A 26,529-nucleotide genomic window follows, 5' to 3' on the forward strand; every position below is an offset into this window, starting at 1 on the left:
TCATTGTTGGAAGAAAGCAAGCGGCTGTATGATATGCGGTGTAAAGGTAAAGTCATTGTTGGAAGAAAGCAAGCGGCTGTATGATATGAGGTGGAAAGGTAAAGTCATTGTTGGAAGAAAGCAAGCGGCTGTATGATATGAGGTGTAAAGTTAGTCATTGATTGGAAGAAAGCAAGCGGCTGTATGATATGAGGTGGAAAGGTGAAGTCATTGTTGGAAGAAAGCAAGCTGCTGTGTGATATGAGGTGGAAAGGTAAAGTCATTGGTGGAAGAAAGCAAGCGGCTGCATGATATGAGGTGGAAAGGTAAAGTCATTGATTGGAAGAAAGCAAACGGCTGTATGATATGAGGTGGAAAGGTAAAGTCATTGGTGGAAGAAAGCAAGCGGCTGCATGATATGAGGTGGAAAGGTAAAGTCATTGATTGGAAGAAAGCAAACGGCTGCATGATATGAGGTGTAAAGGTAAAGTCATTGTTGGAAGAAAGCAAACGGCTGCATGATATGAGGTGTAAAGGTAAAGTCATTGTTGGAAGAAAGCAAGCTGCTGTATGATATGAGGTGGAAAGGTAAAGTCATTGTTGGAAGAAAGCAAACGGCCGTATGATATGAGGTGAAAAGGTAAAGTCATTGTTGGAAGAAAGCAAGCGGCTGTATGATATGAGGTGGAAAGGTAAAGTCATTGTTGGAAGAAAGCAAGCGGCTGTATGATATGAGGTGTAAAGGTAAAGTCATTGTTGGAAGAAAGCAAGCGTCCGTATGATATGAGGTGGAAAGGTAAAGTCATTGTTGGAAGAAAGCAAGCAGCTGTATGATATGAGGTGGAAAGGTAAAGTCATTGTTGGAAGAAAGCAAGCAGCTGTATGATATGAGGTGGAAAGGTAAAGTCATTGTTGGAAGAAAGCAAGCTGCTGTATGATATGAGGTGGAAAGGTAAAGTCATTGTTGGAAGAAAGCAAGCAGCTGTATGATATGAGGTGGAAAGGTAAAGTCATTGTTGGAAGAAAGCAAGCTGCTGTATGATATGAGGTGGAAAGGTAAAGTCATTGTTGCAAGAAAGCAAGCGGCTGTATGATATGAGGTGTAAAGTTAGTCATTGATTGGAAGAAAGCAAACGGCTGTATGATATGAGGTGGAAAGGTAAAGTCATTGTTGGAAGAAAGCAAGCTGTTGTGTGATATGAGGTGGAAAGGTAAAGTCATTGGTGGAAGAAAGCAAGCGTCCCTATGATATGAGGTGGAAAGGTAAAGTCATTATTGCAAGAAAGCAAGCTGCTGTATGATATGAGGTGGAAAGGCAAAGTCATTGTTGCAAGAAAGCAAGCGGCTGTATGATATGAGGTGTAAAGTTAGTCATTGATTGGAAGAAAGCAAACGGCTGTATGATATGAGGTGGAAAGGTAAAGTCATTGTTGGAAGAAAGCAAGCGGCTGCATGATATGAGGTGGAAAGGTAAAGTCATTGATTGGAAGAAAGCAAACGGCTGTATGATATGAGGTGGAAAGGTAAAGTCATTGGTGGAAGAAAGCAAGCAGCTGCATGATATGAGGTGTAAAGGTAAAGTCATTGATTGGAAGAAAGCAAGCGGCTGTATGATATGAGGTGGAAAGGTAAAGTCATTGATTGGAAGAAAGCAAGCGGCTGTATGATATGAGGTGGAAAGGTAAAGTCATTGGTGGAAGAAAGCAAGCGGCTGCATGATATGAGGTGGAAAGGTAAAGTCATTGATTGGAAGAAAGCAAACGGCTGCATGATATGAGGTGTAAAGGTAAAGTCATTGTTGGAAGAAAGCAAGCTGCTGTATGATATGAGGTGGAAAGGTAAAGTCATTGTTGGAAGAAAGCAAACGGCCGTATGATATGAGGTGAAAAGGTAAAGTCATTGTTGGAAGAAAGCAAGCGGCTGTATGATATGAGGTGGAAAGGTAAAGTCATTGTTGGAAGAAAGCAAGCGGCTGTATGATATGAGGTGGAAAGGTAAAGTCATTGTTGGAAGAAAGCAAGCTGCTGTATGATATGAGGTGGAAAGGTAAAGTCATTGTTGGAAGAAAGAAAGCTGCTGTATGATATGAGGTGGAAAGGTAAAGTCATTGTTGGAAGAAAGCAAGCTGCTGTATGATATGAGGTGGAAAGGTAAAGTCATTGTTGGAAGAAAGCAAGCGGCTGTATGATATGAGGTGTAAAGGTAAAGTCATTGTTGGAAGAAAGCAAGCGTCCGTATGATATGCGGTGTAAAGGTAAAGTCATTGTTGGAAGAAAGCAAGCGTCCGTATAATATAAGGTGGAAAGGTAAAGTCATTGTTGGAAGAAAGCAAGCGGCTGTATGATATGAGGTGGAAAGGTAAAGTCATTGTTGGAAGAAAGCAAGCGGCTGTATGATATGCGGTGTAAAGGTAAAGTCATTGTTGGAAGAAAGCAAGCTGCTGTATGATATGAGGTGGAAAGGTAAAGTCATTGTTGCAAGAAAGCAAGCGGCTGTATGATATGAGGTGTAAAGTTAGTCATTGATTGGAAGAAAGCAAACGGCTGTATGATATGAGGTGGAAAGGTAAAGTCATTGTTGGAAGAAAGCAAGCTGCTGTGTGATATGAGGTGGAAAGGTAAAGTCATTGGTGGAAGAAAGCAAGCGTCCCTATGATATGAGGTGGAAAGGTAAAGTCATTGTTGGAAGAAAGCAAGCGGCTGCATGATATGAGGTGGAAAGGTAAAGTCATTGTTGGAAGAAAGCAAGCGGCTGTATGATATGAGGTGGAAAGGTAAAGTCATTGTTGGAAGAAAGCAAGCGGCTGTATGATATGAGGTGGAAAGGTAAAGTCATTGTTGGAAGAAAGCAAGCGGCTGTATGATATGAGGTGTAAAGTTAGTCATTGATTGGAAGAAAGCAAGCGGCTGTATGATATGAGGTGGAAAGGTAAAGTCATTGTTGGAAGAAAGCAAGCTGCTGTGTGATATGAGGTGGAAAGGTAAAGTCATTGGTGGAAGAAAGCAAGCGGCTGCATGATATGAGGTGGAAAGGTAAAGTCATTGATTGGAAGAAAGCAAACGGCTGCATGATATGAGGTGGAAAGGTAAAGTCATTGTTGGAAGAAAGCAAGCGGCTGCATGATATGAGGTGGAAAGGTAAAGTCATTGATTGGAAGAAAGCAAACGGCTGCATGATATGAGGTGGAAAGGTAAAGTCATTGGTGGAAGAAAGCAAGCGGCTGCATGATATGAGGTGGAAAGGTAAAGTCATTGATTGGAAGAAAGCAAGCGGCTGCATGATATGAGGTGGAAAGGTAAAGTCATTGATTGGAAGAAAGCAAACGGCTGCATGATATGAGGTGTAAAGGTAAAGTCATTGTTGGAAGAAGGCAAACGGCTGCATGATATGAGGTGGAAAGGTAAAGTCATTGTTGGAAGAAAGCAAGCTGCTGTATGATATGAGGTGGAAAGGTAAAGTCATTGTTGGAAGAAAGCAAACGGCCGTATGATATGAGGTGAAAAGGTAAAGTCATTGTTGGAAGAAAGCAAGCGGCTGTATGATATGAGGTGGAAAGGTAAAGTCATTGTTGGAAGAAAGCAAGCGGCTGTATGATATGAGGTGGAAAGGTAAAGTCATTGTTGGAAGAAAGCAAGCGGCTGTATGATATGAGGTGGAAAGGTAAAGTCATTGTTGGAAGAAAGCAAGCCGCTGTATGATATGAGGTGGAAAGGTAAAGTCATTGTTGGAAGAAAGAAAGCTGCTGTATGATATGAGGTGGAAAGGTAAAGTCATTGTTGGAAGAAAGCAAGCGTCCTTATGATGTGAGGTGGAAAGGTAAAGTCATTGTTGGAAGAAAGCAAGCGGCTGTATGATATGAGGTGTAAAGGTAAAGTCATTGTTGGAAGAAAGCAAGCGTCCGTATGATATGCGGTGTAAAGGTAAAGTCATTGTTGGAAGAAAGCAAGCGTCCGTATAATATGAGGTGGAAAGGTAAAGTCATTGTTGGAAGAAAGCAAGCGGCTGTATGATATGAGGTGGAAAGGTAAAGTCATTGTTGGAAGAAAGCAAGCGGCTGTATGATATGCGGTGTAAAGGTAAAGTCATTGTTGGAAGAAAGCAAGCGGCTGTATGATATGAGGTGGAAAGGTAAAGTCATTGTTGGAAGAAAGCAAGCGGCTGTATGATATGAGGTGTAAAGTTAGTCATTGATTGGAAGAAAGCAAGCGGCTGTATGATATGAGGTGGAAAGGTAAAGTCATTGTTGGAAGAAAGCAAGCTGCTGTGTGATATGAGGTGGAAAGGTAAAGTCATTGGTGGAAGAAAGCAAGCGGCTGCATGATATGAGGTGGAAAGGTAAAGTCATTGATTGGAAGAAAGCAAACGGCTGTATGATATGAGGTGGAAAGGTAAAGTCATTGGTGGAAGAAAGCAAGCGGCTGCATGATATGAGGTGGAAAGGTAAAGTCATTGATTGGAAGAAAGCAAACGGCTGCATGATATGAGGTGTAAAGGTAAAGTCATTGTTGGAAGAAAGCAAACGGCTGCATGATATGAGGTGTAAAGGTAAAGTCATTGTTGGAAGAAAGCAAGCTGCTGTATGATATGAGGTGGAAAGGTAAAGTCATTGTTGGAAGAAAGCAAGCAGCTGTATGATATGAGGTGGAAAGGTAAAGTCATTGTTGGAAGAAAGCAAACGGCCGTATGATATGAGGTGGAAAGGTAAAGTCATTGTTGGAAGAAAGCAAGCGGCCGTATGATATGAGGTGTAAAGGTAAAGTCATTGTTGGAAGAAAGCAAGCGGCCGTATGATATGAGGTGAAAAGGTAAAGTCATTGTTGGAAGAAAGCAAGCTGCTGTATGATATGAGGTGGAAAGGTAAAGTCATTGTTGGAAGAAAGCAAACGGCCGTATGATATGAGGTGAAAAGGTAAAGTCATTGTTGGAAGAAAGCAAGCGGCTGTATGATATGAGGTGGAAAGGTAAAGTCATTGTTGGAAGAAAGCAAGCGGCTGTATGATATGAGGTGTAAAGGTAAAGTCATTGTTGGAAGAAAGCAAGCGTCCGTATGATATGAGGTGGAAAGGTAAAGTCATTGTTGGAAGAAAGCAAGCAGCTGTATGATATGAGGTGGAAAGGTAAAGTCATTGTTGGAAGAAAGCAAGCAGCTGTATGATATGAGGTGGAAAGGTAAAGTCATTGTTGGAAGAAAGCAAGCTGCTGTATGATATGAGGTGGAAAGGTAAAGTCATTGTTGGAAGAAAGCAAGCAGCTGTATGATATGAGGTGGAAAGGTAAAGTCATTGTTGGAAGAAAGCAAGCTGCTGTATGATATGAGGTGGAAAGGTAAAGTCATTGTTGCAAGAAAGCAAGCGGCTGTATGACATGAGGTGTAAAGTTAGTCATTGATTGGAAGAAAGCAAACGGCTGTATGATATGAGGTGGAAAGGTAAAGTCATTGTTGGAAGAAAGCAAGCTGTTGTGTGATATGAGGTGGAAAGGTAAAGTCATTGTTGGAAGAAAGCAAGCGGCTGTATGATATGAGGTGGAAAGGTAAAGTCATTGGTGGAAGAAAGCAAGCGTCCCTATGATATGAGGTGGAAAGGTAAAGTCATTGTTGGAAGAAAGCAAGCGGCTGCATGATATGAGGTGGAAAGGTAAAGTCATTGTTGGAAGAAAGCAAGCGGCTGTATGATATGAGGTGGAAAGGTAAAGTCATTGTTGGAAGAAAGCAAGCGGCTGTATGATATGAGGTGGAAAGGTAAAGTCATTGTTGGAAGAAAGCAAGCGGCTGTATGATATGAGGTGTAAAGTTAGTCATTGATTGGAAGAAAGCAAGCGGCTGTATGATATGAGGTGGAAAGGTAAAGTCATTGTTGGAAGAAAGCAAGCTGCTGTGTGATATGAGGTGGAAAGGTAAAGTCATTGGTGGAAGAAAGCAAGCGGCTGCATGATATGAGGTGGAAAGGTAAAGTCATTGATTGGAAGAAAGCAAACGGCTGTATGATATGAGGTGGAAAGGTAAAGTCATTGGTGGAAGAAAGCAAGCGGCTGCATGATATGAGGTGGAAAGGTAAAGTCATTGATTGGAAGAAAGCAAACGGCTGCATGATATGAGGTGTAAAGGTAAAGTCATTGTTGGAAGAAGGCAAACGGCTGCATGATATGAGGTGTAAAGGTAAAGTCATTGTTGGAAGAAAGCAAACGGCTGCATGATATGAGGTGTAAAGGTAAAGTCATTGTTGGAAGAAAGCAAGCTGCTGCATGATATGAGGTGGAAAGGTAAAGTCATTGTTGGAAGAAAGCAAACGGCCGCATGATATGAGGTGTAAAGGTAAAGTCATTGTTGGAAGAAAGCAAGCTGCTGTATGATATGAGGTGGAAAGGTAAAGTCATTGTTGCAAGAAAGCAAGCTGCTGTATGATATGAGGTGGAAAGGTAAAGTCATTGTTGGAAGAAAGCAAGCGGCTGTATGATATGAGGTGTAAAGGTAAAGTCATTGTTGGAAGAAAGCAAGCGTCCGTATGATATGCGGTGTAAAGGTAAAGTCATTGTTGGAAGAAAGCAAGCGTCCGTATGATATGCGGTGTAAAGGTAAAGTCATTGTTGGAAGAAAGCAAGCGTCCGTATAATATGAGGTGGAAAGGTAAAGTCATTGTTGGAAGAAAGCAAGCGGCTGTATGATATGAGGTGGAAAGGTAAAGTCATTGTTGGAAGAAAGCAAGCGGCTGTATGATATGCGGTGTAAAGGTAAAGTCATTGTTGGAAGAAAGCAAGCTGCTGTATGATATGAGGTGGAAAGGTAAAGTCATTGTTGCAAGAAAGCAAGCGGCTGTATGATATGAGGTGTAAAGTTAGTCATTGATTGGAAGAAAGCAAACGGCTGTATGATATGAGGTGGAAAGGTAAAGTCATTGTTGGAAGAAAGCAAGCTGCTGTGTGATATGAGGTGGAAAGGTAAAGTCATTGGTGGAAGAAAGCAAGCGTCCCTATGATATGAGGTGGAAAGGTAAAGTCATTGTTGGAAGAAAGCAAGCGGCTGCATGATATGAGGTGGAAAGGTAAAGTCATTGTTGGAAGAAAGCAAGCGGCTGTATGATATGAGGTGGAAAGGTAAAGTCATTGTTGGAAGAAAGCAAGCGGCTGTATGATATGAGGTGGAAAGGTAAAGTCATTGTTGGAAGAAAGCAAGCGGCTGTATGATATGAGGTGTAAAGTTAGTCATTGATTGGAAGAAAGCAAGCGGCTGTATGATATGAGGTGGAAAGGTAAAGTCATTGTTGGAAGAAAGCAAGCTGCTGTGTGATATGAGGTGGAAAGGTAAAGTCATTGGTGGAAGAAAGCAAGCGGCTGCATGATATGAGGTGGAAAGGTAAAGTCATTGATTGGAAGAAAGCAAACGGCTGCATGATATGAGGTGTAAAGGTAAAGTCATTGTTGGAAGAAGGCAAACGGCTGCATGATATGAGGTGTAAAGGTAAAGTCATTGTTGAAAGAAAGCAAGCTGCTGTATGATATGAGGTGGAAAGGTAAAGTCATTGTTGGAAGAAAGCAAGCGTCCTTATGATGTGAGGTGGAAAGGTAAAGTCATTGTTGGAAGAAAGCAAGCGGCTGTATGATATGAGGTGTAAAGGTAAAGTCATTGTTGGAAGAAAGCAAGCGTCCGTATGATATGCGGTGTAAAGGTAAAGTCATTGTTGGAAGAAAGCAAGCGTCCGTATAATATGAGGTGGAAAGGTAAAGTCATTGTTGGAAGAAAGCAAGCGGCTGTATGATATGAGGTGGAAAGGTAAAGTCATTGTTGGAAGAAAGCAAGCGGCTGTATGATATGCGGTGTAAAGGTAAAGTCATTGTTGGAAGAAAGCAAGCGGCTGTATGATATGAGGTGGAAAGGTAAAGTCATTGTTGGAAGAAAGCAAGCGGCTGTATGATTGATATGAGGTGTAAAGTTAGTCATTGATTGGAAGAAAGCAAGCGGCTGTATGATATGAGGTGGAAAGGTGAAGTCATTGTTGGAAGAAAGCAAGCTGCTGTGTGATATGAGGTGGAAAGGTAAAGTCATTGGTGGAAGAAAGCAAGCGGCTGCATGATATGAGGTGGAAAGGTAAAGTCATTGATTGGAAGAAAGCAAACGGCTGTATGATATGAGGTGGAAAGGTAAAGTCATTGGTGGAAGAAAGCAAGCGGCTGCATGATATGAGGTGGAAAGGTAAAGTCATTGATTGGAAGAAAGCAAACGGCTGCATGATATGAGGTGTAAAGGTAAAGTCATTGTTGGAAGAAAGCAAACGGCTGCATGATATGAGGTGTAAAGGTAAAGTCATTGTTGGAAGAAAGCAAGCTGCTGTATGATATGAGGTGGAAAGGTAAAGTCATTGTTGGAAGAAAGCAAACGGCCGTATGATATGAGGTGAAAAGGTAAAGTCATTGTTGGAAGAAAGCAAGCAGCTGTATGATATGAGGTGGAAAGGTAAAGTCATTGTTGGAAGAAAGCAAGCAGCTGTATGATATGAGGTGGAAAGGTAAAGTCATTGTTGGAAGAAAGCAAGCTGCTGTATGATATGAGGTGGAAAGGTAAAGTCATTGTTGGAAGAAAGCAAGCTGCTGTATGATATGAGGTGGAAAGGTAAAGTCATTGTTGGAAGAAAGCAAGCGGCTGCATGATATGAGGTGGAAAGGTAAAGTCATTGTTGGAAGAAAGCAAGCGGCTGTATGATATGAGGTGTAAAGTTAGTCATTGATTGGAAGAAAGCAAGCGGCTGTATGATATGAGGTTGAAAGGTAAAGTCATTGTTGGAAGAAAGCAAGCTGCTGTGTGATATGAGGTGGAAAGGTAAAGTCATTGGTGGAAGAAAGCAAGCGTCCGTGTGATATGAGGTGGAAAGATAAAGTCATTGTTGGAAGAAAGCAAGCGGCTGTATGATATGAGGTGGAAAGGTAAAGTCATTTTAGGAAGAAAGCAAGCGGCTGCATGATATGAGGTGGAAAGGTAAAGTCATTGTTGGAAGAAAGCAAGCGGCTGTATGATATGAGGTGTAAAGTTAGTCATTGATTGGAAGAAAGCAAACGGCTGCATGATATGAGGTGGAAAGGTAAAGTCATTGTTGGAAGAAAGCAAGCTGCTGTATGATATGAGGTGGAAAGGTAAAGTCATTGTTTCGAAGAAAGCAAGCGGTTGTATGATATGAGGTGGAAAGGTAAAGTCATTGTTTCGAAGAAAGCAAGCATCCGTGTGATATGAGGTGGAAAGGTAAAGTCATTTTAGGAAGAAAGCAAGCGGCTGCATGATATGAGGTGGAAAGGTAAAGTCATTGTTGGAAGAAAGCAAGCGGCTGTATGATATGAGGTGTAAAGTTAGTCATTGATTGGAAGAAAGCAAACGGCTGCATGATATGAGGTGGAAAGGTAAAGTCATTGTTGGAAGAAAGCAAGCTGCTGTATGATATGAGGTGGAAAGGTAAAGTCTTTGTTTCGAAGAAAGCAAGTGTCTGTATGATATGAGGTGTAAAGGTAAAGTCATTGTTTCGAAGAAAGCAAGCATCCGTGTGATATGAGGTGGAAAGGTAAAGTCATTGTTTCGAAGAAAGCAAGCTGCTGTATGATATGAGGTGGAAAGGTAAAGTCATTGTTTCGAAGAAAGCAAGCGTCCGTATGATATGAGGTGGAAAGGTAAAGTCATTGTTGGAAGAAAGCAAGCGTCCGTATGATATGATGTGGAAAGGTAAAGTCATTGGTGGAAGAAAGCAAGCGGCTGCATGATATGAGGTGGAAAGGTAAAGTCATTGATTGGAAGAAAGCAAACGGCTGCATGATATGAGGTGTAAAGGTAAAGTCATTGTTGGAAGAAAGCAAGCGTCCGCATGATATGAGGTGTAAAGGTAAAGTCATTGTTGGAAGAAAGCAAGCAGCTGTATGATATGAGGTGGAAAGGTAAAGTCATTGTTGGAAGAAAGCAAGCAGCTGTATGATATGAGGTGGAAAGGTAAAGTCATTGTTGGAAGAAAGCAAGCGGCTGTATGATATGAGGTGGAAAGGTAAAGTCATTGTTGGAAGAAAGCAAACGGCTGTATGATATGAGGTGTAAAGGTAAAGTCATTGTTGGAAGAAAGCAAGCGTCCGTATGATATGAGGTGGAAAGGTAAAGTCATTGTTGGAAGAAAGCAAGCAGCTGTATGATATGAGGTGGAAAGGTAAAGTCATTGTTGGAAGAAAGCAAGCAGCTGTATGATATGAGGTGGAAAGGTAAAGTCATTGTTGGAAGAAAGCAAGCGGCTGTATGATATGAGGTGGAAAGGTAAAGTCATTGTTGGAAGAAAGCAAGCTGCTGTATGATATGAGGTGGAAAGGTAAAGTCATTGTTGGAAGAAAGCAAGCGTCCGTATGATATGAGGTGGAAAGGTAAAGTCATTGTTGGAAGAAAGCAAGCAGCTGTATGATATGAGGTGGAAAGGTAAAGTCATTGTTGGAAGAAAGCAAGCAGCTGTATGATATGAGGTGGAAAGGTAAAGTCATTGTTGGAAGAAAGCAAGCGGCTGTATGATATGAGGTGGAAAGGTAAAGTCATTTTCGGAAGAAAGCAAGCGGCTGCATGATATGAGGTGGAAAGGTAAAGTCATTGTTGGAAGAAAGCAAGCGGCTGTATGATATGAGGTGTAAAGTTAGTCATTGATTGGAAGAAAGCAAACGGCTGTATGATATGAGGTGGAAAGGTAAAGTCATTGTTGGAAGAAAGCAAGCGGCTGTATGATATGAGGTGGAAAGGTAAAGTCATTGTTGGAAGAAAGCAAGCGGCTGTATGATATGAGGTGGAAAGGTAAAGTCATTGTTGGAAGAAAGCAAGCTGCTGTATGATATGAGGTGGAAAGGTAAAGTCATTGTTGGAAGAAAGCAAGCTGCTGTATGATATGAGGTGGAAAGGTAAAGTCATTGTTGGAAGAAAGCAAGCGTCCTTATGATGTGAGGTGGAAAGGTAAAGTCATTGTTGGAAGAAAGCAAGCGGCTGTATGATATGAGGTGTAAAGGTAAAGTCATTGTTGGAAGAAAGCAAGCGTCCGTATGATATGAGGTGTAAAGGTAAAGTCATTGTTTCGAAGAAAGCAAGCATCCGTGTGATATGAGGTGGAAAGGTAAAGTCATTGTTTCGAAGAAAGCAAGCTGCTGTATGATATGAGGTGGAAAGGTAAAGTCATTGTTTCGAAGAAAGCAAGCGTCCGTATGATATGAGGTGGAAAGGTAAAGTCATTGTTGGAAGAAAGCAAGCGTCCGTATGATATGATGTGGAAAGGTAAAGTCATTGGTGGAAGAAAGCAAGCGGCTGCATGATATGAGGTGGAAAGGTAAAGTCATTGATTGGAAGAAAGCAAACGGCTGCATGATATGAGGTGTAAAGGTAAAGTCATTGTTGGAAGAAAGCAAGCGTCCGCATGATATGAGGTGTAAAGGTAAAGTCATTGTTGGAAGAAAGCAAGCAGCTGTATGATATGAGGTGGAAAGGTAAAGTCATTGTTGGAAGAAAGCAAGCAGCTGTATGATATGAGGTGGAAAGGTAAAGTCATTGTTGGAAGAAAGCAAGCGGCTGTATGATATGAGGTGGAAAGGTAAAGTCATTGTTGGAAGAAAGCAAACGGCTGTATGATATGAGGTGTAAAGGTAAAGTCATTGTTGGAAGAAAGCAAGCGTCCGTATGATATGAGGTGGAAAGGTAAAGTCATTGTTGGAAGAAAGCAAGCAGCTGTATGATATGAGGTGGAAAGGTAAAGTCATTGTTGGAAGAAAGCAAGCAGCTGTATGATATGAGGTGGAAAGGTAAAGTCATTGTTGGAAGAAAGCAAGCGGCTGTATGATATGAGGTGGAAAGGTAAAGTCATTGTTGGAAGAAAGCAAGCTGCTGTATGATATGAGGTGGAAAGGTAAAGTCATTGTTGGAAGAAAGCAAGCGTCCGTATGATATGAGGTGGAAAGGTAAAGTCATTGTTGGAAGAAAGCAAGCAGCTGTATGATATGAGGTGGAAAGGTAAAGTCATTGTTGGAAGAAAGCAAGCAGCTGTATGATATGAGGTGGAAAGGTAAAGTCATTGTTGGAAGAAAGCAAGCGGCTGTATGATATGAGGTGGAAAGGTAAAGTCATTGTTGGAAGAAAGCAAGCGGCTGTATGATATGAGGTGGAAAGGTAAAGTCATTGTTGGAAGAAAGCAAGCGGCTGTATGATATGAGGTGGAAAGGTAAAGTCATTGTTGGAAGAAAGCAAGCTGCTGTATGATATGAGGTGGAAAGGTAAAGTCATTGTTGGAAGAAAGCAAGCTGCTGTATGATATGAGGTGGAAAGGTAAAGTCATTGTTGGAAGAAAGCAAGCGTCCTTATGATGTGAGGTGGAAAGGTAAAGTCATTGTTGGAAGAAAGCAAGCGGCTGTATGATATGAGGTGTAAAGGTAAAGTCATTGTTGGAAGAAAGCAAGCGTCCGTATGATATGCGGTGTAAAGGTAAAGTCATTGTTGGAAGAAAGCAAGCGTCCGTATAATATGAGGTGGAAAGGTAAAGTCATTGTTGGAAGAAAGCAAGCGGCTGTATGATATGAGGTGGAAAGGTAAAGTCATTGTTGGAAGAAAGCAAGCGGCTGTATGATATGCGGTGTAAAGGTAAAGTCATTGTTGGAAGAAAGCAAGCTGCTGTATGATATGAGGTGGAAAGGTAAAGTCATTGTTGCAAGAAAGCAAGCGGCTGTATGATATGAGGTGTAAAGTTAGTCATTGATTGGAAGAAAGCAAACGGCTGTATGATATGAGGTGGAAAGGTAAAGTCATTGTTGGAAGAAAGCAAGCTGCTGTGTGATATGAGGTGGAAAGGTAAAGTCATTGGTGGAAGAAAGCAAGCGGCTGTATGATATGAGGTGGAAAGGTAAAGTCATTGTTGGAAGAAAGCAAGCGGCTGTATGATATGAGGTGGAAAGGTAAAGTCATTGTTGGAAGAAAGCAAGCGGCTGTATGATATGAGGTGTAAAGTTAGTCATTGATTGGAAGAAAGCAAACGGCTGTATGATATGAGGTGGAAAGGTAAAGTCATTGTTGGAAGACAGCAAGCGGCTGCATGATATGAGGTGGAAAGGTAAAGTCATTGTTGGAAGAAAGCAAGCGGCTGTATGATATGAGGTGTAAAGTTAGTCATTGATTGGAAGAAAGCAAGCGGCTGTATGATATGAGGTGGAAAGGTAAAGTCATTGTTGGAAGAAAGCAAGCTGCTGTGTGATATGAGGTGGAAAGGTAAAGTCATTGGTGGAAGAAAGCAAGCGGCTGCATGATATGAGGTGGAAAGGTAAAGTCATTGATTGGAAGAAAGCAAACGGCTGTATGATATGAGGTGGAAAGGTAAAGTCATTGATTGGAAGAAAGCAAACGGCTGTATGATATGAGGTGGAAAGGTAAAGTCATTGGTGGAAGAAAGCAAGCGGCTGCATGATATGAGGTGTAAAGGTAAAGTCATTGTTGGAAGAAAGCAAACGGCTGCATGATATGAGGTGTAAAGGTAAAGTCATTGTTGGAAGAAAGCAAGCTGCTGTATGATATGAGGTGGAAAGGTAAAGTCATTGTTGGAAGAAAGCAAACGGCCGTATGATATGAGGTGAAAAGGTAAAGTCATTGTTGGAAGAAAGCAAGCGGCTGTATGATATGAGGTGGAAAGGTAAAGTCATTGTTGGAAGAAAGCAAGCGGCTGTATGATATGAGGTGTAAAGGTAAAGTCATTGTTGGAAGAAAGCAAGCGGCTGTATGATATGAGGTGGAAAGGTAAAGTCATTGTTGGAAGAAAGCAAGCGGCTGTATGATATGAGGTGTAAAGTTAGTCATTGATTGGAAGAAAGCAAGCGGCTGTATGATATGAGGTGGAAAGGTAAAGTCATTGTTGGAAGACAGCAAGCGGCTGCATGATATGAGGTGGAAAGGTAAAGTCATTGTTGGAAGAAAGCAAGCGGCTGTATGATATGAGGTGTAAAGTTAGTCATTGATTGGAAGAAAGCAAGCGGCTGTATGATATGAGGTGGAAAGGTAAAGTCATTGTTGGAAGAAAGCAAGCTGCTGTGTGATATGAGGTGGAAAGGTAAAGTCATTGGTGGAAGAAAGCAAGCGGCTGCATGATATGAGGTGGAAAGGTAAAGTCATTGATTGGAAGAAAGCAAACGGCTGTATGATATGAGGTGGAAAGGTAAAGTCATTGATTGGAAGAAAGCAAACGGCTGTATGATATGAGGTGGAAAGGTAAAGTCATTGGTGGAAGAAAGCAAGCGGCTGCATGATATGAGGTGTAAAGGTAAAGTCATTGTTGGAAGAAAGCAAACGGCTGCATGATATGAGGTGTAAAGGTAAAGTCATTGTTGGAAGAAAGCAAGCTGCTGTATGATATGAGGTGGAAAGGTAAAGTCATTGTTGGAAGAAAGCAAACGGCCGTATGATATGAGGTGAAAAGGTAAAGTCATTGTTGGAAGAAAGCAAGCGGCTGTATGATATGAGGTGGAAAGGTAAAGTCATTGTTGGAAGAAAGCAAGCGGCTGTATGATATGAGGTGTAAAGGTAAAGTCATTGTTGGAAGAAAGCAAGCGTCCGTATGATATGAGGTGGAAAGGTAAAGTCATTGTTGGAAGAAAGCAAGCAGCTGTATGATATGAGGTGGAAAGGTAAAGTCATTGTTGGAAGAAAGCAAGCAGCTGTATGATATGAGGTGGAAAGGTAAAGTCATTGTTGGAAGAAAGCAAGCTGCTGTATGATATGAGGTGGAAAGGTAAAGTCATTGTTGGAAGAAAGCAAGCTGCTGTACGATATGAGGTGGAAAGGTAAAGTCATTGTTGGAAGAAAGCAAACGGCCATATGATATGAGGTGAAAAGGTAAAGTCATTGTTGGAAGAAAGCAAGCAGCTGTATGATATGAGGTGGAAAGGTAAAGTCATTGTTGGAAGAAAGCAAGCTGCTGTATGATATGAGGTGAAAAGGTAAAGTCATTGTTGGAAGAAAGCAAACGGCCGTATGATATGAGGTGGAAAAGTAAAGTCATTGTTGGAAGAAAGCAAGCAGCTGTATGATATGAGGTGGAAAGGTAAAGTCATTGTTGGAAGAAAGCAAGCTGCTGTATGATATGAGGTGGAAAGGTAAAGTCATTGTTGGAAGAAAGCAAACGGCCGTATGATATGAGGTGAAAAGGTAAAGTCATTGTTGGAAGAAAGCAAGCAGCTGTATGATATGAGGTGGAAAGGTAAAGTCATTGTTGGAAGAAAGCAAGCAGCTGTATGATATGAGGTGGAAAGGTAAAGTCATTGTTGGAAGAAAGCAAGCTGCTGTATGATATGAGGTGGAAAGGTAAAGTCATTGTTGGAAGAAAGCAAGCTGCTGTATGATATGAGGTGGAAAGGTAAAGTCATTGTTGGAAGAAAGCAAGCGGCTGCATGATATGAGGTGGAAAGGTAAAGTCATTGTTGGAAGAAAGCAAGCGGCTGTATGATATGAGGTGTAAAGTTAGTCATTGATTGGAAGAAAGCAAGCGGCTGTATGATATGAGGTTGAAAGGTAAAGTCATTGTTGGAAGAAAGCAAGCTGCTGTGTGATATGAGGTGGAAAGGTAAAGTCATTGGTGGAAGAAAGCAAGCGTCCGTGTGATATGAGGTGGAAAGATAAAGTCATTGTTGGAAGAAAGCAAGCGGCTGTATGATATGAGGTGGAAAGGTAAAGTCATTTTAGGAAGAAAGCAAGCGGCTGCATGATATGAGGTGGAAAGGTAAAGTCATTGTTGGAAGAAAGCAAGCGGCTGTATGATATGAGGTGTAAAGTTAGTCATTGATTGGAAGAAAGCAAACGGCTGCATGATATGAGGTGGAAAGGTAAAGTCATTGTTGGAAGAAAGCAAGCTGCTGTATGATATGAGGTGGAAAGGTAAAGTCATTGTTTCGAAGAAAGCAAGCGGTTGTATGATATGAGGTGGAAAGGTAAAGTCATTGTTTCGAAGAAAGCAAGCATCCGTGTGATATGAGGTGGAAAGGTAAAGTCATTTTAGGAAGAAAGCAAGCGGCTGCATGATATGAGGTGGAAAGGTAAAGTCATTGTTGGAAGAAAGCAAGCGGCTGTATGATATGAGGTGTAAAGTTAGTCATTGATTGGAAGAAAGCAAACGGCTGCATGATATGAGGTGTAAAGGTAAAGTCATTGTTGGAAGAAAGCAAGCTGCTGTATGATATGAGGTGGAAAGGTAAAGTCATTGTTTCGAAGAAAGCAAGCGGTTGTATGATATGAGGTGGAAAGGTAAAGTCATTGTTTCGAAGAAAGCAAGCATCCGTGTGATATGAGGTGGAAAGGTAAAGTCATTGTTGGAAGAAAGCAAGCTGCTGTATGATATGAGGTGGAAAGGTAAAGTCTTTGTTTCGAAGAAAGCAAGTGTCTGTATGATATGAGGTGTAAAGGTAAAGTCATTGTTTCGAAGAAAGCAAGCATCCGTGTGATATGAGGTGGAAAGGTAAAGTCATTGTTTCGAAGAAAGCAAGCTGCTGTATGATATGAGGTGGAAAGGTAAAGTCATTGTTTCGAAGAAAGCAAGCGTCCGTATGATATGAGGTGGAAAGGTAAAGTCATTGTTGGAAGAAAGCAAGCGTCCGTATGATATGATGTGGAAAGGTAAAGTCATTGGTGGAAGAAAGCAAGCGGCTGCATGATATGAGGTGGAAAGGTAAAGTCATTGATTGGAAGAAAGCAAACGGCTGCATGATATGAGGTGTAAAGGTAAAGTCATTGTTGGAAGAAAGCAAGCAGCTGTATGATATGAGGTGGAAAGGTAAAGTCATTGTTGGAAGAAAGCAAGCAGCTGTATGATATGAGGTGGAAAGGTAAAGTCATTGTTGGAAGAAAGCAAGCAGCTGTATGATATGAGGTGGAAAGGTAAAGTCATTGTTGGAAGAAAGCAAGCGTCCGCATGATATGAGGTGTAAAGGTAAAGTCATTGTTGGAAGAAAGCAAGCAGCTGTATGATATGAGGTGGAAAGGTAAAGTCATTGTTGGAAGAAAGCAAGCAGCTGTATGATATGAGGTGGAAAGGTAAAGTCATTGTTGGAAGAAAGCAAGCGGCTGTATGATATGAGGTGGAAAGGTAAAGTCATTGTTGGAAGAAAGCAAACGGCTGTATGATATGAGGTGTAAAGGTAAAGTCATTGTTGGAAGAAAGCAAGCGTCCGTATGATATGAGGTGGAAAGGTAAAGTCATTGTTGGAAGAAAGCAAGCAGCTGTATGATATGAGGTGGAAAGGTAAAGTCATTGTTGGAAGAAAGCAAGCAGCTGTATGATATGAGGTGGAAAGGTAAAGTCATTGTTGGAAGAAAGCAAGCGGCTGTATGATATGAGGTGGAAAGGTAAAGTCATTGTTGGAAGAAAGCAAGCTGCTGTATGATATGAGGTGGAAAGGTAAAGTCATTGTTGGAAGAAAGCAAGCGTCCGTATGATATGAGGTGGAAAGGTAAAGTCATTGTTGGAAGAAAGCAAGCAGCTGTATGATATGAGGTGGAAAGGTAAAGTCATTGTTGGAAGAAAGCAAGCGGCTGTATGATATGAGGTGGAAAGGTAAAGTCATTGTTGGAAGAAAGCAAGCTGCTGTATGATATGAGGTGGAAAGGTAAAGTCATTGTTGGAAGAAAGCAAGCGGCTGTATGATATGAGGTGGAAAGGTAAAGTCATTGTTGGAAGAAAGCAAGCGGCTGTATGATATGAGGTGGAAAGGTAAAGTCATTGTTGGAAGAAAGCAAGCGGCTGCATGATATGAGGTGGAAAGGTAAAGTCATTGTTGGAAGAAAGCAAGCTGCTGTATGATATGAGGTGGAAAGGTAAAGTCATTGTTGGAAGAAAGCAAGCTGCTGTATGATATGAGGTGGAAAGGTAAAGTCATTGATTGGAAGAAAGCAAGCTGCTGTATGATATGAGGTGGAAAGGTAAAGTCATTGGTGGAAGAAAGCAAGCGGCTGCATGATATGAGGTGGAAAGGTAAAGTCATTGTTGGAAGAAAGCAAGCGGCTGTATGATATGAGGTGGAAAGGTAAAGTCATTGATTGGAAGAAAGCAAGCTGCTGTATGATATGAGGTGGAAAGGTAAAGTCATTGGTGGAAGAAAGCAAGCGGCTGCATGATATGAGGTGGAAAGGTAAAGTCATTGTTGGAAGAAAGCAAGCGGCTGTATGATATGAGGTGGAAAGGTAAAGTCATTGGTGGAAGAAAGCAAGCGGCTGCATGATATGAGGTGGAAAGGTAAAGTCATTGGTGGAAGAAAGCAAGCGGCTGTATGATATGAGGTGGAAAGGTAAAGTCATTGGTGGAAGAAAGCAAGCGGCTGTATGATATGAGGTGGAAAGGTAAAGTCATTGGTGGAAGAAAGCAAGCGGCTGTATGATATGAGGTGGAAAGGTAAAGTCATTGGTGGAAGAAAGCAAGCGGCTGCATGATATGAGGTGGAAAGGTAAAGTCATTGGTGGAAGAAAGCAAGCGGCTGCATGATATGAGGTGGAAAGGTAAAGTCATTGATTGGAAGAAAGCAAGCTGCTGTATGATATGAGGTGGAAAGGTAAAGTCATTGGTGGAAGAAAGCAAGCGGCTGCATGATATGAGGTGGAAAGGTAAAGTCATTGTTGGAAGAAAGCAAGCGGCTGTATGATATGAGGTGTAAAGTTAGTCATTGATTGGAAGAAAGCAAACGGCTGCATGATATGAGGTTGAAAGGTAAAGTCATTGTTGGAAGACAGCAAGCGGCTGCATGATATGAGGTGGAAAGGTAAAGTCATTGTTGGAAGAAAGCAAGCTGCTGTATGATATGAGGTGGAAAGGTAAAGTCATTGTTGGAAGAAAGCAAGCGGTTGTATGATATGAGGTGTAAAGTTAGTCATTGATTGGACGAAAGCAAGCTGCTGTATGATATGAGGTTGAAAGGTAAAGTCATTGTTGGAAGAAAGCAAGCTGCTGTGTGATATGAGGTGGAAAGGTAAAGTCATTGTTGGAAGAAAGCAAGCGGCTGTATGATATGAGGTGTAAAGTTAGTCATTGATTGGAAGAAAGCAAGCGGCTGTATGATATGAGGTGGAAAGGTAAAGTCATTGTTGGAAGAAAGCAAGCAGCTGTATGATATGAGGTGGAAAGGTAAAGTCATTGTTGGAAGAAAGCAAGCGTCCTAGTGATATGAGGTGGAAAGGTAAAGTCATTGTTGGAAGAAAGCAAGCGGCTGCATGATATGAGGTGGAAAGGTAAAGTCATTGTTGGAAGAAAGCAAGCGGCTGTATGATATGAGGTGTAAAGTTAGTCATTGATTGGAAGAAAGCAAGCGGCTGTATGATATGAGGTGGAAAGGTAAAGTCATTGTTGGAAGAAAGCAAGCAGCTGTATGATATGAGGTGGAAAGGTAAAGTCATTGTTGGAAGAAAGCAAGCTGCTGTATGATATGAGGTGGAAAGGTAAAGTCATTGTTGGAAGAAAGCAAGCAGCTGTATGATATGAGGTGGAAAGGTAAAGTCATTGTTGAAAGAAAGCAAGCTGCTGTATGATATGAGGTGGAAAGGTAAAGTCATTGTTGGAAGAAAGCAAGCGGCTGCATGATATGAGGTGGAAAGGTAAAGTCATTGTTGGAAGAAAGCAAGCGGCTGTATGATATGAGGTGTAAAGTTAGTCATTGTTGGAAGAAAGCAAGCGGCTGTATGATATGAGGTGGAAAGGTAAAGTCATTGGTGGAAGAAAGCAAGCGGCTGCATGATATGAGGTGGAAAGGTAAAGTCATTGATTGGAAGAAAGCAAACGGCTGCATGATATGAGGTGTAAAGGTAAAGTCATTGTTGGAAGAAAGCAAACGGCTGCATGATATGAGGTGTAAAGGTAAAGTCATTGTTGGAAGAAAGCAAGCTGCTGTATGATATGAGGTGGAAAGGTAAAGTCATTGTTGGAAGAAAGCAAGCTGCTGTATGATATGAGGTGGAAAGGTAAAGTCATTGTTTCGAAGAAAGCAAGCGTTTGTATGATATGAGGTGGAAAGGTAAAGTCATTGTTTCGAAGAAAGCAAGCATCCGTGTGATATGAGGTGGAAAGGTAAAGTCATTGTTGGAAGAAAGCAAGCTGCTGTATGATATGAGGTGGAAAGGTAAAGTCATTGTTTCGAAGAAAGCAAGTGTCTGTATGATATGAGGTGTAAAGGTAAAGTCATTGTTTCGAAGAAAGCAAGCATCCGTGTGATATGAGGTGGAAAGGTAAAGTCATTGTTTCGAAGAAAGCAAGCTGCTGTATGATATGAGGTGGAAAGGTAAAGTCATTGTTTCGAAGAAAGCAAGCGTCCGTATGATATGAGGTGGAAAGGTAAAGTCATTGTTGGAAGAAAGCAAGCGTCCGTATGATATGAGGTGGAAAGGTAAAGTCATTGTTTCGAAGAAAGCAAGCGTCCGTATTATATGAGGTGGAAAGGGCAACAGAAGGAAACTAATTTGAGGAGAAAGCAAGTTCACTGGATCTTTATTCAAAATTGATAAATGCATCTATTTTTGCCTCTATATAAGCCTGGTGTTGGCTTAGCGGTTAGGGTGCCGGCTTGGGATCCTGGGTTCGAATCCCGGTCGTTTGCTGAATTAACGCCAGGGGGGTTGACTCAGCCTGTCATCCTTCCGAGGTCGGCAAATGGAGTACCAGCTTGCTGGGATGAATGATCACGGTGTGTACCCCGATTTAGAATAGGTACACCTTATCCCTGCGCATCGTAAGAGGTGACCAAGGGTTGGCGTCAGGAAGGGCATCTGGCCATAAAAACATTGCCTCAAACAGGGAACCATGATTGTCATGGGGCCCGCAAGGCTAACACCCGCTCCAGCGGGAAAATGGCCTTAAAACGATCATTCATTCATTCATTCATCTATTTTTGCCTCTCCCCTCACACCTGTCTTACATTATATGGTCTTACATGACCAGCTTTGCAAAGATGATTGCTAGCTCATCAGTAGACTAAGGAGAACGCACCTGCCCAGCTACCTGGTAACGACCTGTCATTGGACTCATCCTTGTCACGATAACGAGATCTTCATAGAAACACACGGCATGATGGTGTCGGGAAGAGGCATGAAAAGATGCAGTACTGGTATTATTATGTAGCGTGTCGGCCTTTGAGGGCCGTCTCTTCCAAGGCCGTCTTCACTTGTTTAAGTTTTATGATTACTTTCTGTTTGGGATCTCCTTTTGTTTTGCAGAACTGCTGCTGTTTGTTTAACAGTCGATGGGAGATTGTCAAAATAGCTTTCATTATTTATTTAGCACATTCGGCCTTTGAAATAGGAAAGCCAAGGCAAGATGTGTTGATTTGAGGTGAATGCTCAATGAGTAGGACGCTACGTTTGATCAAAAGCAAATGCGGTACTTCAGTGTTTGCGAGGGTGTCGCCATTTTTGCAGGACCCGTGGTCATTTGGCGGGACTACTGTCACATATCGCATCTTTGTCAACACCGAGAATTGAAATATTTGAACTCGTGACAGCCAGACATTTAGTTATTTATTTATTCACACGAATTTTGCTGCTGATGTCCTGTTGTCATCTTGTAGCGCCTGTTTGCGCTCGTGGCTTGAACAGGACACCTCGTGCCCCACCTGCCGCATGCCACTCAACATAATAGAGGAGAACCGTGGTCGTCCACAGAGGGCGAACGCGGCAAATCTGGTTGGAAATCTCACGAGGACCACCGAGGAGGCTGCGCAACTCACTCAAAGAAACCATTTCTTCCATTTTGATGGTGAGTTATTGAACCTGGTAAAGCACTTACCCAGCGATAAGAGGCTATGTGACATTGTTGTTGCTTTGAAACAGTCTTACTGCAATAACTGCCCACCTGGATAGGACATTTTAGCACCGCTTTGGTTTCTAAGCATTTGATATTCAGGAATCTTGACTGCACTCTCCTTGAAGACGCCTGCTTTTCATTTCTTTTTTGTAACCGACAGCACAGCTTAGGAAGTGTACTTGTGTTCCAGGATCTCGCTTTGCAAGTTGGCTTCCCAGCTTTTCCGTTGAGGTGACGCACACGTCGAGGATCCTGGGAGTTCACGCAGCCAGCAACTCACAGCTCAACGCGATGGTAACTTGGGGCTGATGGGTTGATCTGAATTGCTGCTCTTGTTCTACTCATCTAGACATGAGGAATGAACGTATTGCTGAAGTATTTGGGATTAAACTTTTGAACATGATCCTTAGGTCTGTCTGTCTGTCTTGTCTGTCTGTCTATGTTAAAAAAAGAAAACAAATTTTAGCCTTTAAAATTATTTCACCTTTAATGAAATAATATTCTGTTGACCAGCTTTGTCACAACAGTTTTGTTGCCGTCCTGTTTCTTAATTACGCAAGGCTTGTATTGCACAAACAACGTGCAAAGTCTGAGCACCCGTCGTACAATTTAGAATGTAAACGTGTCGGTGCTTCCATATGGAAGCATGTGTTGGCCTACTTGGCAACCCTCAAGGTACACATCCTCATTATGTGACCCCACATGGGGTTTTCCTGTGTTTAAATATTATTTAGATGTATCAATATGCATATGTTGTCCTACTACAACCACTGGTTTGTGTAACATCATAAAATGCATGCATTTCATCCTGGGAAAGGTCATCGTGCCAAGAAGAACTGTGTGCACATTCTCATTCTCTGGCATGAAGTGTGTGCACAATTTTTGATCCGTCCACCTCACATCCATGCTCACGCATTTGCCTCACTGCATTTTGTTACAATGGGACCACTTCTCTATCCACAAAGGTTTTGGCTGTTCACCGTCTTGCTATACTTTTGCCAAATTGATTCGTTATATTAAGAGGGCACCCCTAGATGGTTTATTTGTCCCTTTCCAATGGCAGCATGTCTTCAGCCGTCCCTCACCTCCCAATTTAATTTAGCAAAATATTAATATCGACTTTCACTGCTTTTTTATTTCTATTTTTTATTTTCTACACGTCCTTAGACTCATGGAGGAGTTGCAATGCAAATCACGTGCACATGGAAACAGATATGAGACAACTGTTGCTCTCCTCCTCTTCCCTTTATAATGAGTGACGTCCGATGGTACCGTTCCTGCCCTGCATTGACCACGATCCTCCTCTACTTCCCTCTCTCCTCAACCAACTCTCTCCACTCTCCAACCACCACCACCTTATTGAAATCCCTCTTCACACAATCCTCCCATCTCAACCGCGGTCTACCTCTGTTCCTTCTACCTTGTTCCCTCAACCTATCCGCTTTCTTTGCCATTCTCTCTTCCTCCATCCGCACAAAGTGTCCAGCCCATCTCAGCCGGCATTTCACCAATCTCCCCATCAAACTCATCTGCACACCATTCTCCTCCATCAGTTCATCCATCCTCCTTCTATCCACCCTCTTCACTCCCGTAATCCTCCTGATCCAGTTGTTCTTGCAAATCTGCAGCCTCTGTTGTTGTCTCTCTGTCAGTGCCACCGTCTCCAGACCGTAAAGGTAGCCCGGCGTTACACAAGACATCAGAACCTTTACTTTCAATCTCCTTGAAATATTTCTGTCTGCCATTACTCCCTCCGCCCTCCTCCGCACATTCCTACCCACCTGAATCCTCCTCCGCACGTCTGCCTCTGACTTACCATCCCTGGTCACTGTTCCTCGCAGATACTCAAACCTATTTCCATGTCTGATCTCCTTCCCCTCTAACGTGATATTAATTTAATTTCTCTGCTGCCCGACCCACATCACCTCCGTCTTCCCCATGCTCATCTCCAGCCCATGTTTCTCATATGCCTCCTTCCACTCCCGGTACTTCCAGCATCGCCCACCCACTCTCCACCACAACAACCAGATCATCCGCATACAGTATCCTCCCCAGAATATCTTTGAAGTTTACCAGCTCAATCACCTTGAAAATTGGTGTAGGCTGAGAGCGCTTCCTGCCTCAAACCAATATTCACGTTGAACTTCTCCGACACCCCAGGACCAACCAAAACTCTTCCCTTTGTTCCCTTGTACATCCCCTCCACCAACCTAACTTATGCCTCCTGTACTCCCATCCATATGAGTGTTGCCTCGGGACTGTCGGGACTGTGTCGTAGTCCTTCTCCAGATCCACAAATCCCAATGCCATTTCACCTTGCACCTCCAACCTAATCTCCACCAGCTGTCTCAGTGTGAACATCCCATCTGTTGTTCCCCTACCCTTTCTAAACCCCTGCTGCTCTTGTCCATTCTCCTTCTCCACACTCTTCCTTATCCTCCCATCCAGAACCCTCTCCAGCTCCTTCATGATAGGACCAAGGTGTGTAATGTAATGCTCTGTACTTCCCCATATCTTGAACATCCCTCTTCCCCTTCCATATTGGCACAATTAACCCTGTCCTCCACTCCTCTGAAATTGACCCATCTCTCATGCAAACATTCAACAACCTCTTCAAACCACCTCCAGTGCATTCAGAAAGTATTCAGACCCCTTCACTTTTTTCACACTTTATGTTGCAGCCTTATGCTGAAATCGTTTAAATTCATTTTTTCCCTCATCAATCTCCACTCAGTACCCCATAATGATAAAGAGAAAACAGGATTTTAGAAAGTTTTGCAAATTTATTAAAAAGAAAAACTGAAATATCACATTGACATAAGTATTCATACCCTTTGCTATGACACTTGAAATTTAGCTCAGGTGCCTCCCATTTCTCTTGATCATCTTTGAGGTGTTTATACACCTTGATTGGAGTCCACCTGTGGTAAATTCAATTGATTGGACATGATTTGGAAAGGCACACACCTGTCTATATAAGGTCACCATCTCCCTCGGGACTTTGTCGTAGTCCTTCTCCAGATCCACAAATCCCAATGCCATTTCACCTTGCACCTCCAACCCTGTCCTCAGCAGAGTGGCCAGACGGAAGCCAAACAGTTCAATCTTGGTTTCATCAGACCACAGAATCTTGTTTCTCACAGTCTGAGAGTCCTTTCGGTGCTTTTTTGCAAAATCCAAGCGGGCTTTCATGTGTCTTTCACTGAGGAGAGGCTTTCGTCTGGCCACTCTGCCATGAAGCCCAGATCAGTGGAGTGTTGCAGTGATGGTTGTCCTTCTGGAAGTTTCTCCCATCTCCACACAGGATCTCCGGAGCTCAGCCAGAGTGACCATCGGGTTCTTGGTCACCTCTCTTACCAAGGCCCTTCTCCCCCGATTGCTCAGTTTGGCCGGGCGGCCAGCTCTAGGAAGAGTCCTGGTTGTTCCAAACTTCTTCCATTTCAGAATTATGGAGGCCACTGTGCTCTTGGGAAACTTCAATGCAGCAGAGATTTTTTTGTAGGCTTCCCCAGATCTGTGCCTCGACACAATCCTGTCTCTGAGCTCTGCACGCAGTTCCTTCGACCTCATGGCTTGGTTTTTGCTCTGATATGCATTGTCGGCTGTGAGACCTTATATAGACAGGTGCGTGCCTTTCCAAATCATGTCCAATCAATTGAATTTACCACAGGTGGACTCCAATCAAGGTGTAGAAACATCTCAAAGATCATCAAGAGAAATGGGAGGCACCTGAGCTAAATTTCAAGTGTCATAGCAAAGGGTATGAATACTTATGTAAATGTGATATTTCAGTTTTTTCTTTTTAATAAATTTGCAAAACTTTCTAAAATCCTGTTTTCTCTGTGTCATTATGGGGTATTGAGTGTAGATTGATGAGGGAAAAAATGAATTTAAACGATTTCAGCATAAGGTTGCAACATAACAAAATGTGAAAAACGTGAAGGGGTCTGAATACTTTCTGAATGTACTGTAACTGCGACTGCGACTTTTCCAGCTGCAATTATAATCTCTGTACACACCTCATCAATGCCTGGCTCCCTTCCCCTTTTTCATCCTCTTCAATGCCGTCTGCACTTCCTCTTTCGTCATCTACACCACCTCCACTTTCCCTCCACATTACTCGGTAGCTCCAGCTCACCATTGCTTCCTTCCTGGTTCAACAGCTGTTTGATATATCCTTCCCACACCTTCAGTACTGCACCCTCTCTGGCACTAACCTCCCGCCTCCATCCTTAATCACCCCTCCCCCTTCATGTCCTTGCTATCCTCATCCCTGTCACGAGACAATTTATAGATCTTCCTCCAACCATCCTCCTTCAGCTTGTTGTACACCTCCTCTTCCATGTCATTCCTCGCCTTATCCACAGCTCTCCTTGCTGCTGCCTTCTGCCCATACAGGTACAGCAACCCCACATCCAGTTGCCTCCCTCTATCCTTGATCTTCTATATCCTCTTCCAAACCTCCTTTTCACCAACTGCCTTCACTAGTTCCTTCCTTCCACCATATCTAGTTTCTATCCTTTGACAATGCACCCTTTCCTACCCTCCCGTATTTCCACACAACACTTGTGCAATTCACCTAAATGCCGCTCCATACTTATTCCGCTTCTTCGCCAAGTTGCTTATACCTGGCACTCAACCTCTCCTTGTACTCTATGGTGACGTTTTCCCTTCACTCACCCCACTTAATAAGCTTCTGACCTCCTCTTATTTTCTTCATCCTCACCACAAACACCACAGGCTTGTGCTGGCTGGTAACATACTC

At 42.4% G+C, this 26,529-nt stretch overlaps 1 protein-coding gene across 1 annotated transcript in view; it reads left to right on the forward strand.

The window, feature by feature from the left end:
• Positions 1-26,529, forward strand: part of AMFR (autocrine motility factor receptor) — a gene marked incomplete at its 5' end in the record, with an annotated part of 94,469 nt that overhangs the window by 19,525 nt on the left and 48,415 nt on the right. The window contains 2 exon segments of the mRNA XM_078786139.1: positions 21,529-21,716; positions 21,955-22,058. Coding sequence (XP_078642265.1) covers positions 21,529-21,716; positions 21,955-22,058 — 292 coding nt within the window.

This window comes from Myxine glutinosa, chromosome 10, assembly GCF_964187855.1.
Source record: "Myxine glutinosa chromosome 10, kmMyxGlut1.1, whole genome shotgun sequence".
In the NCBI taxonomy this organism is placed as follows: Eukaryota; Metazoa; Chordata; class Myxini; order Myxiniformes; family Myxinidae; genus Myxine; species Myxine glutinosa.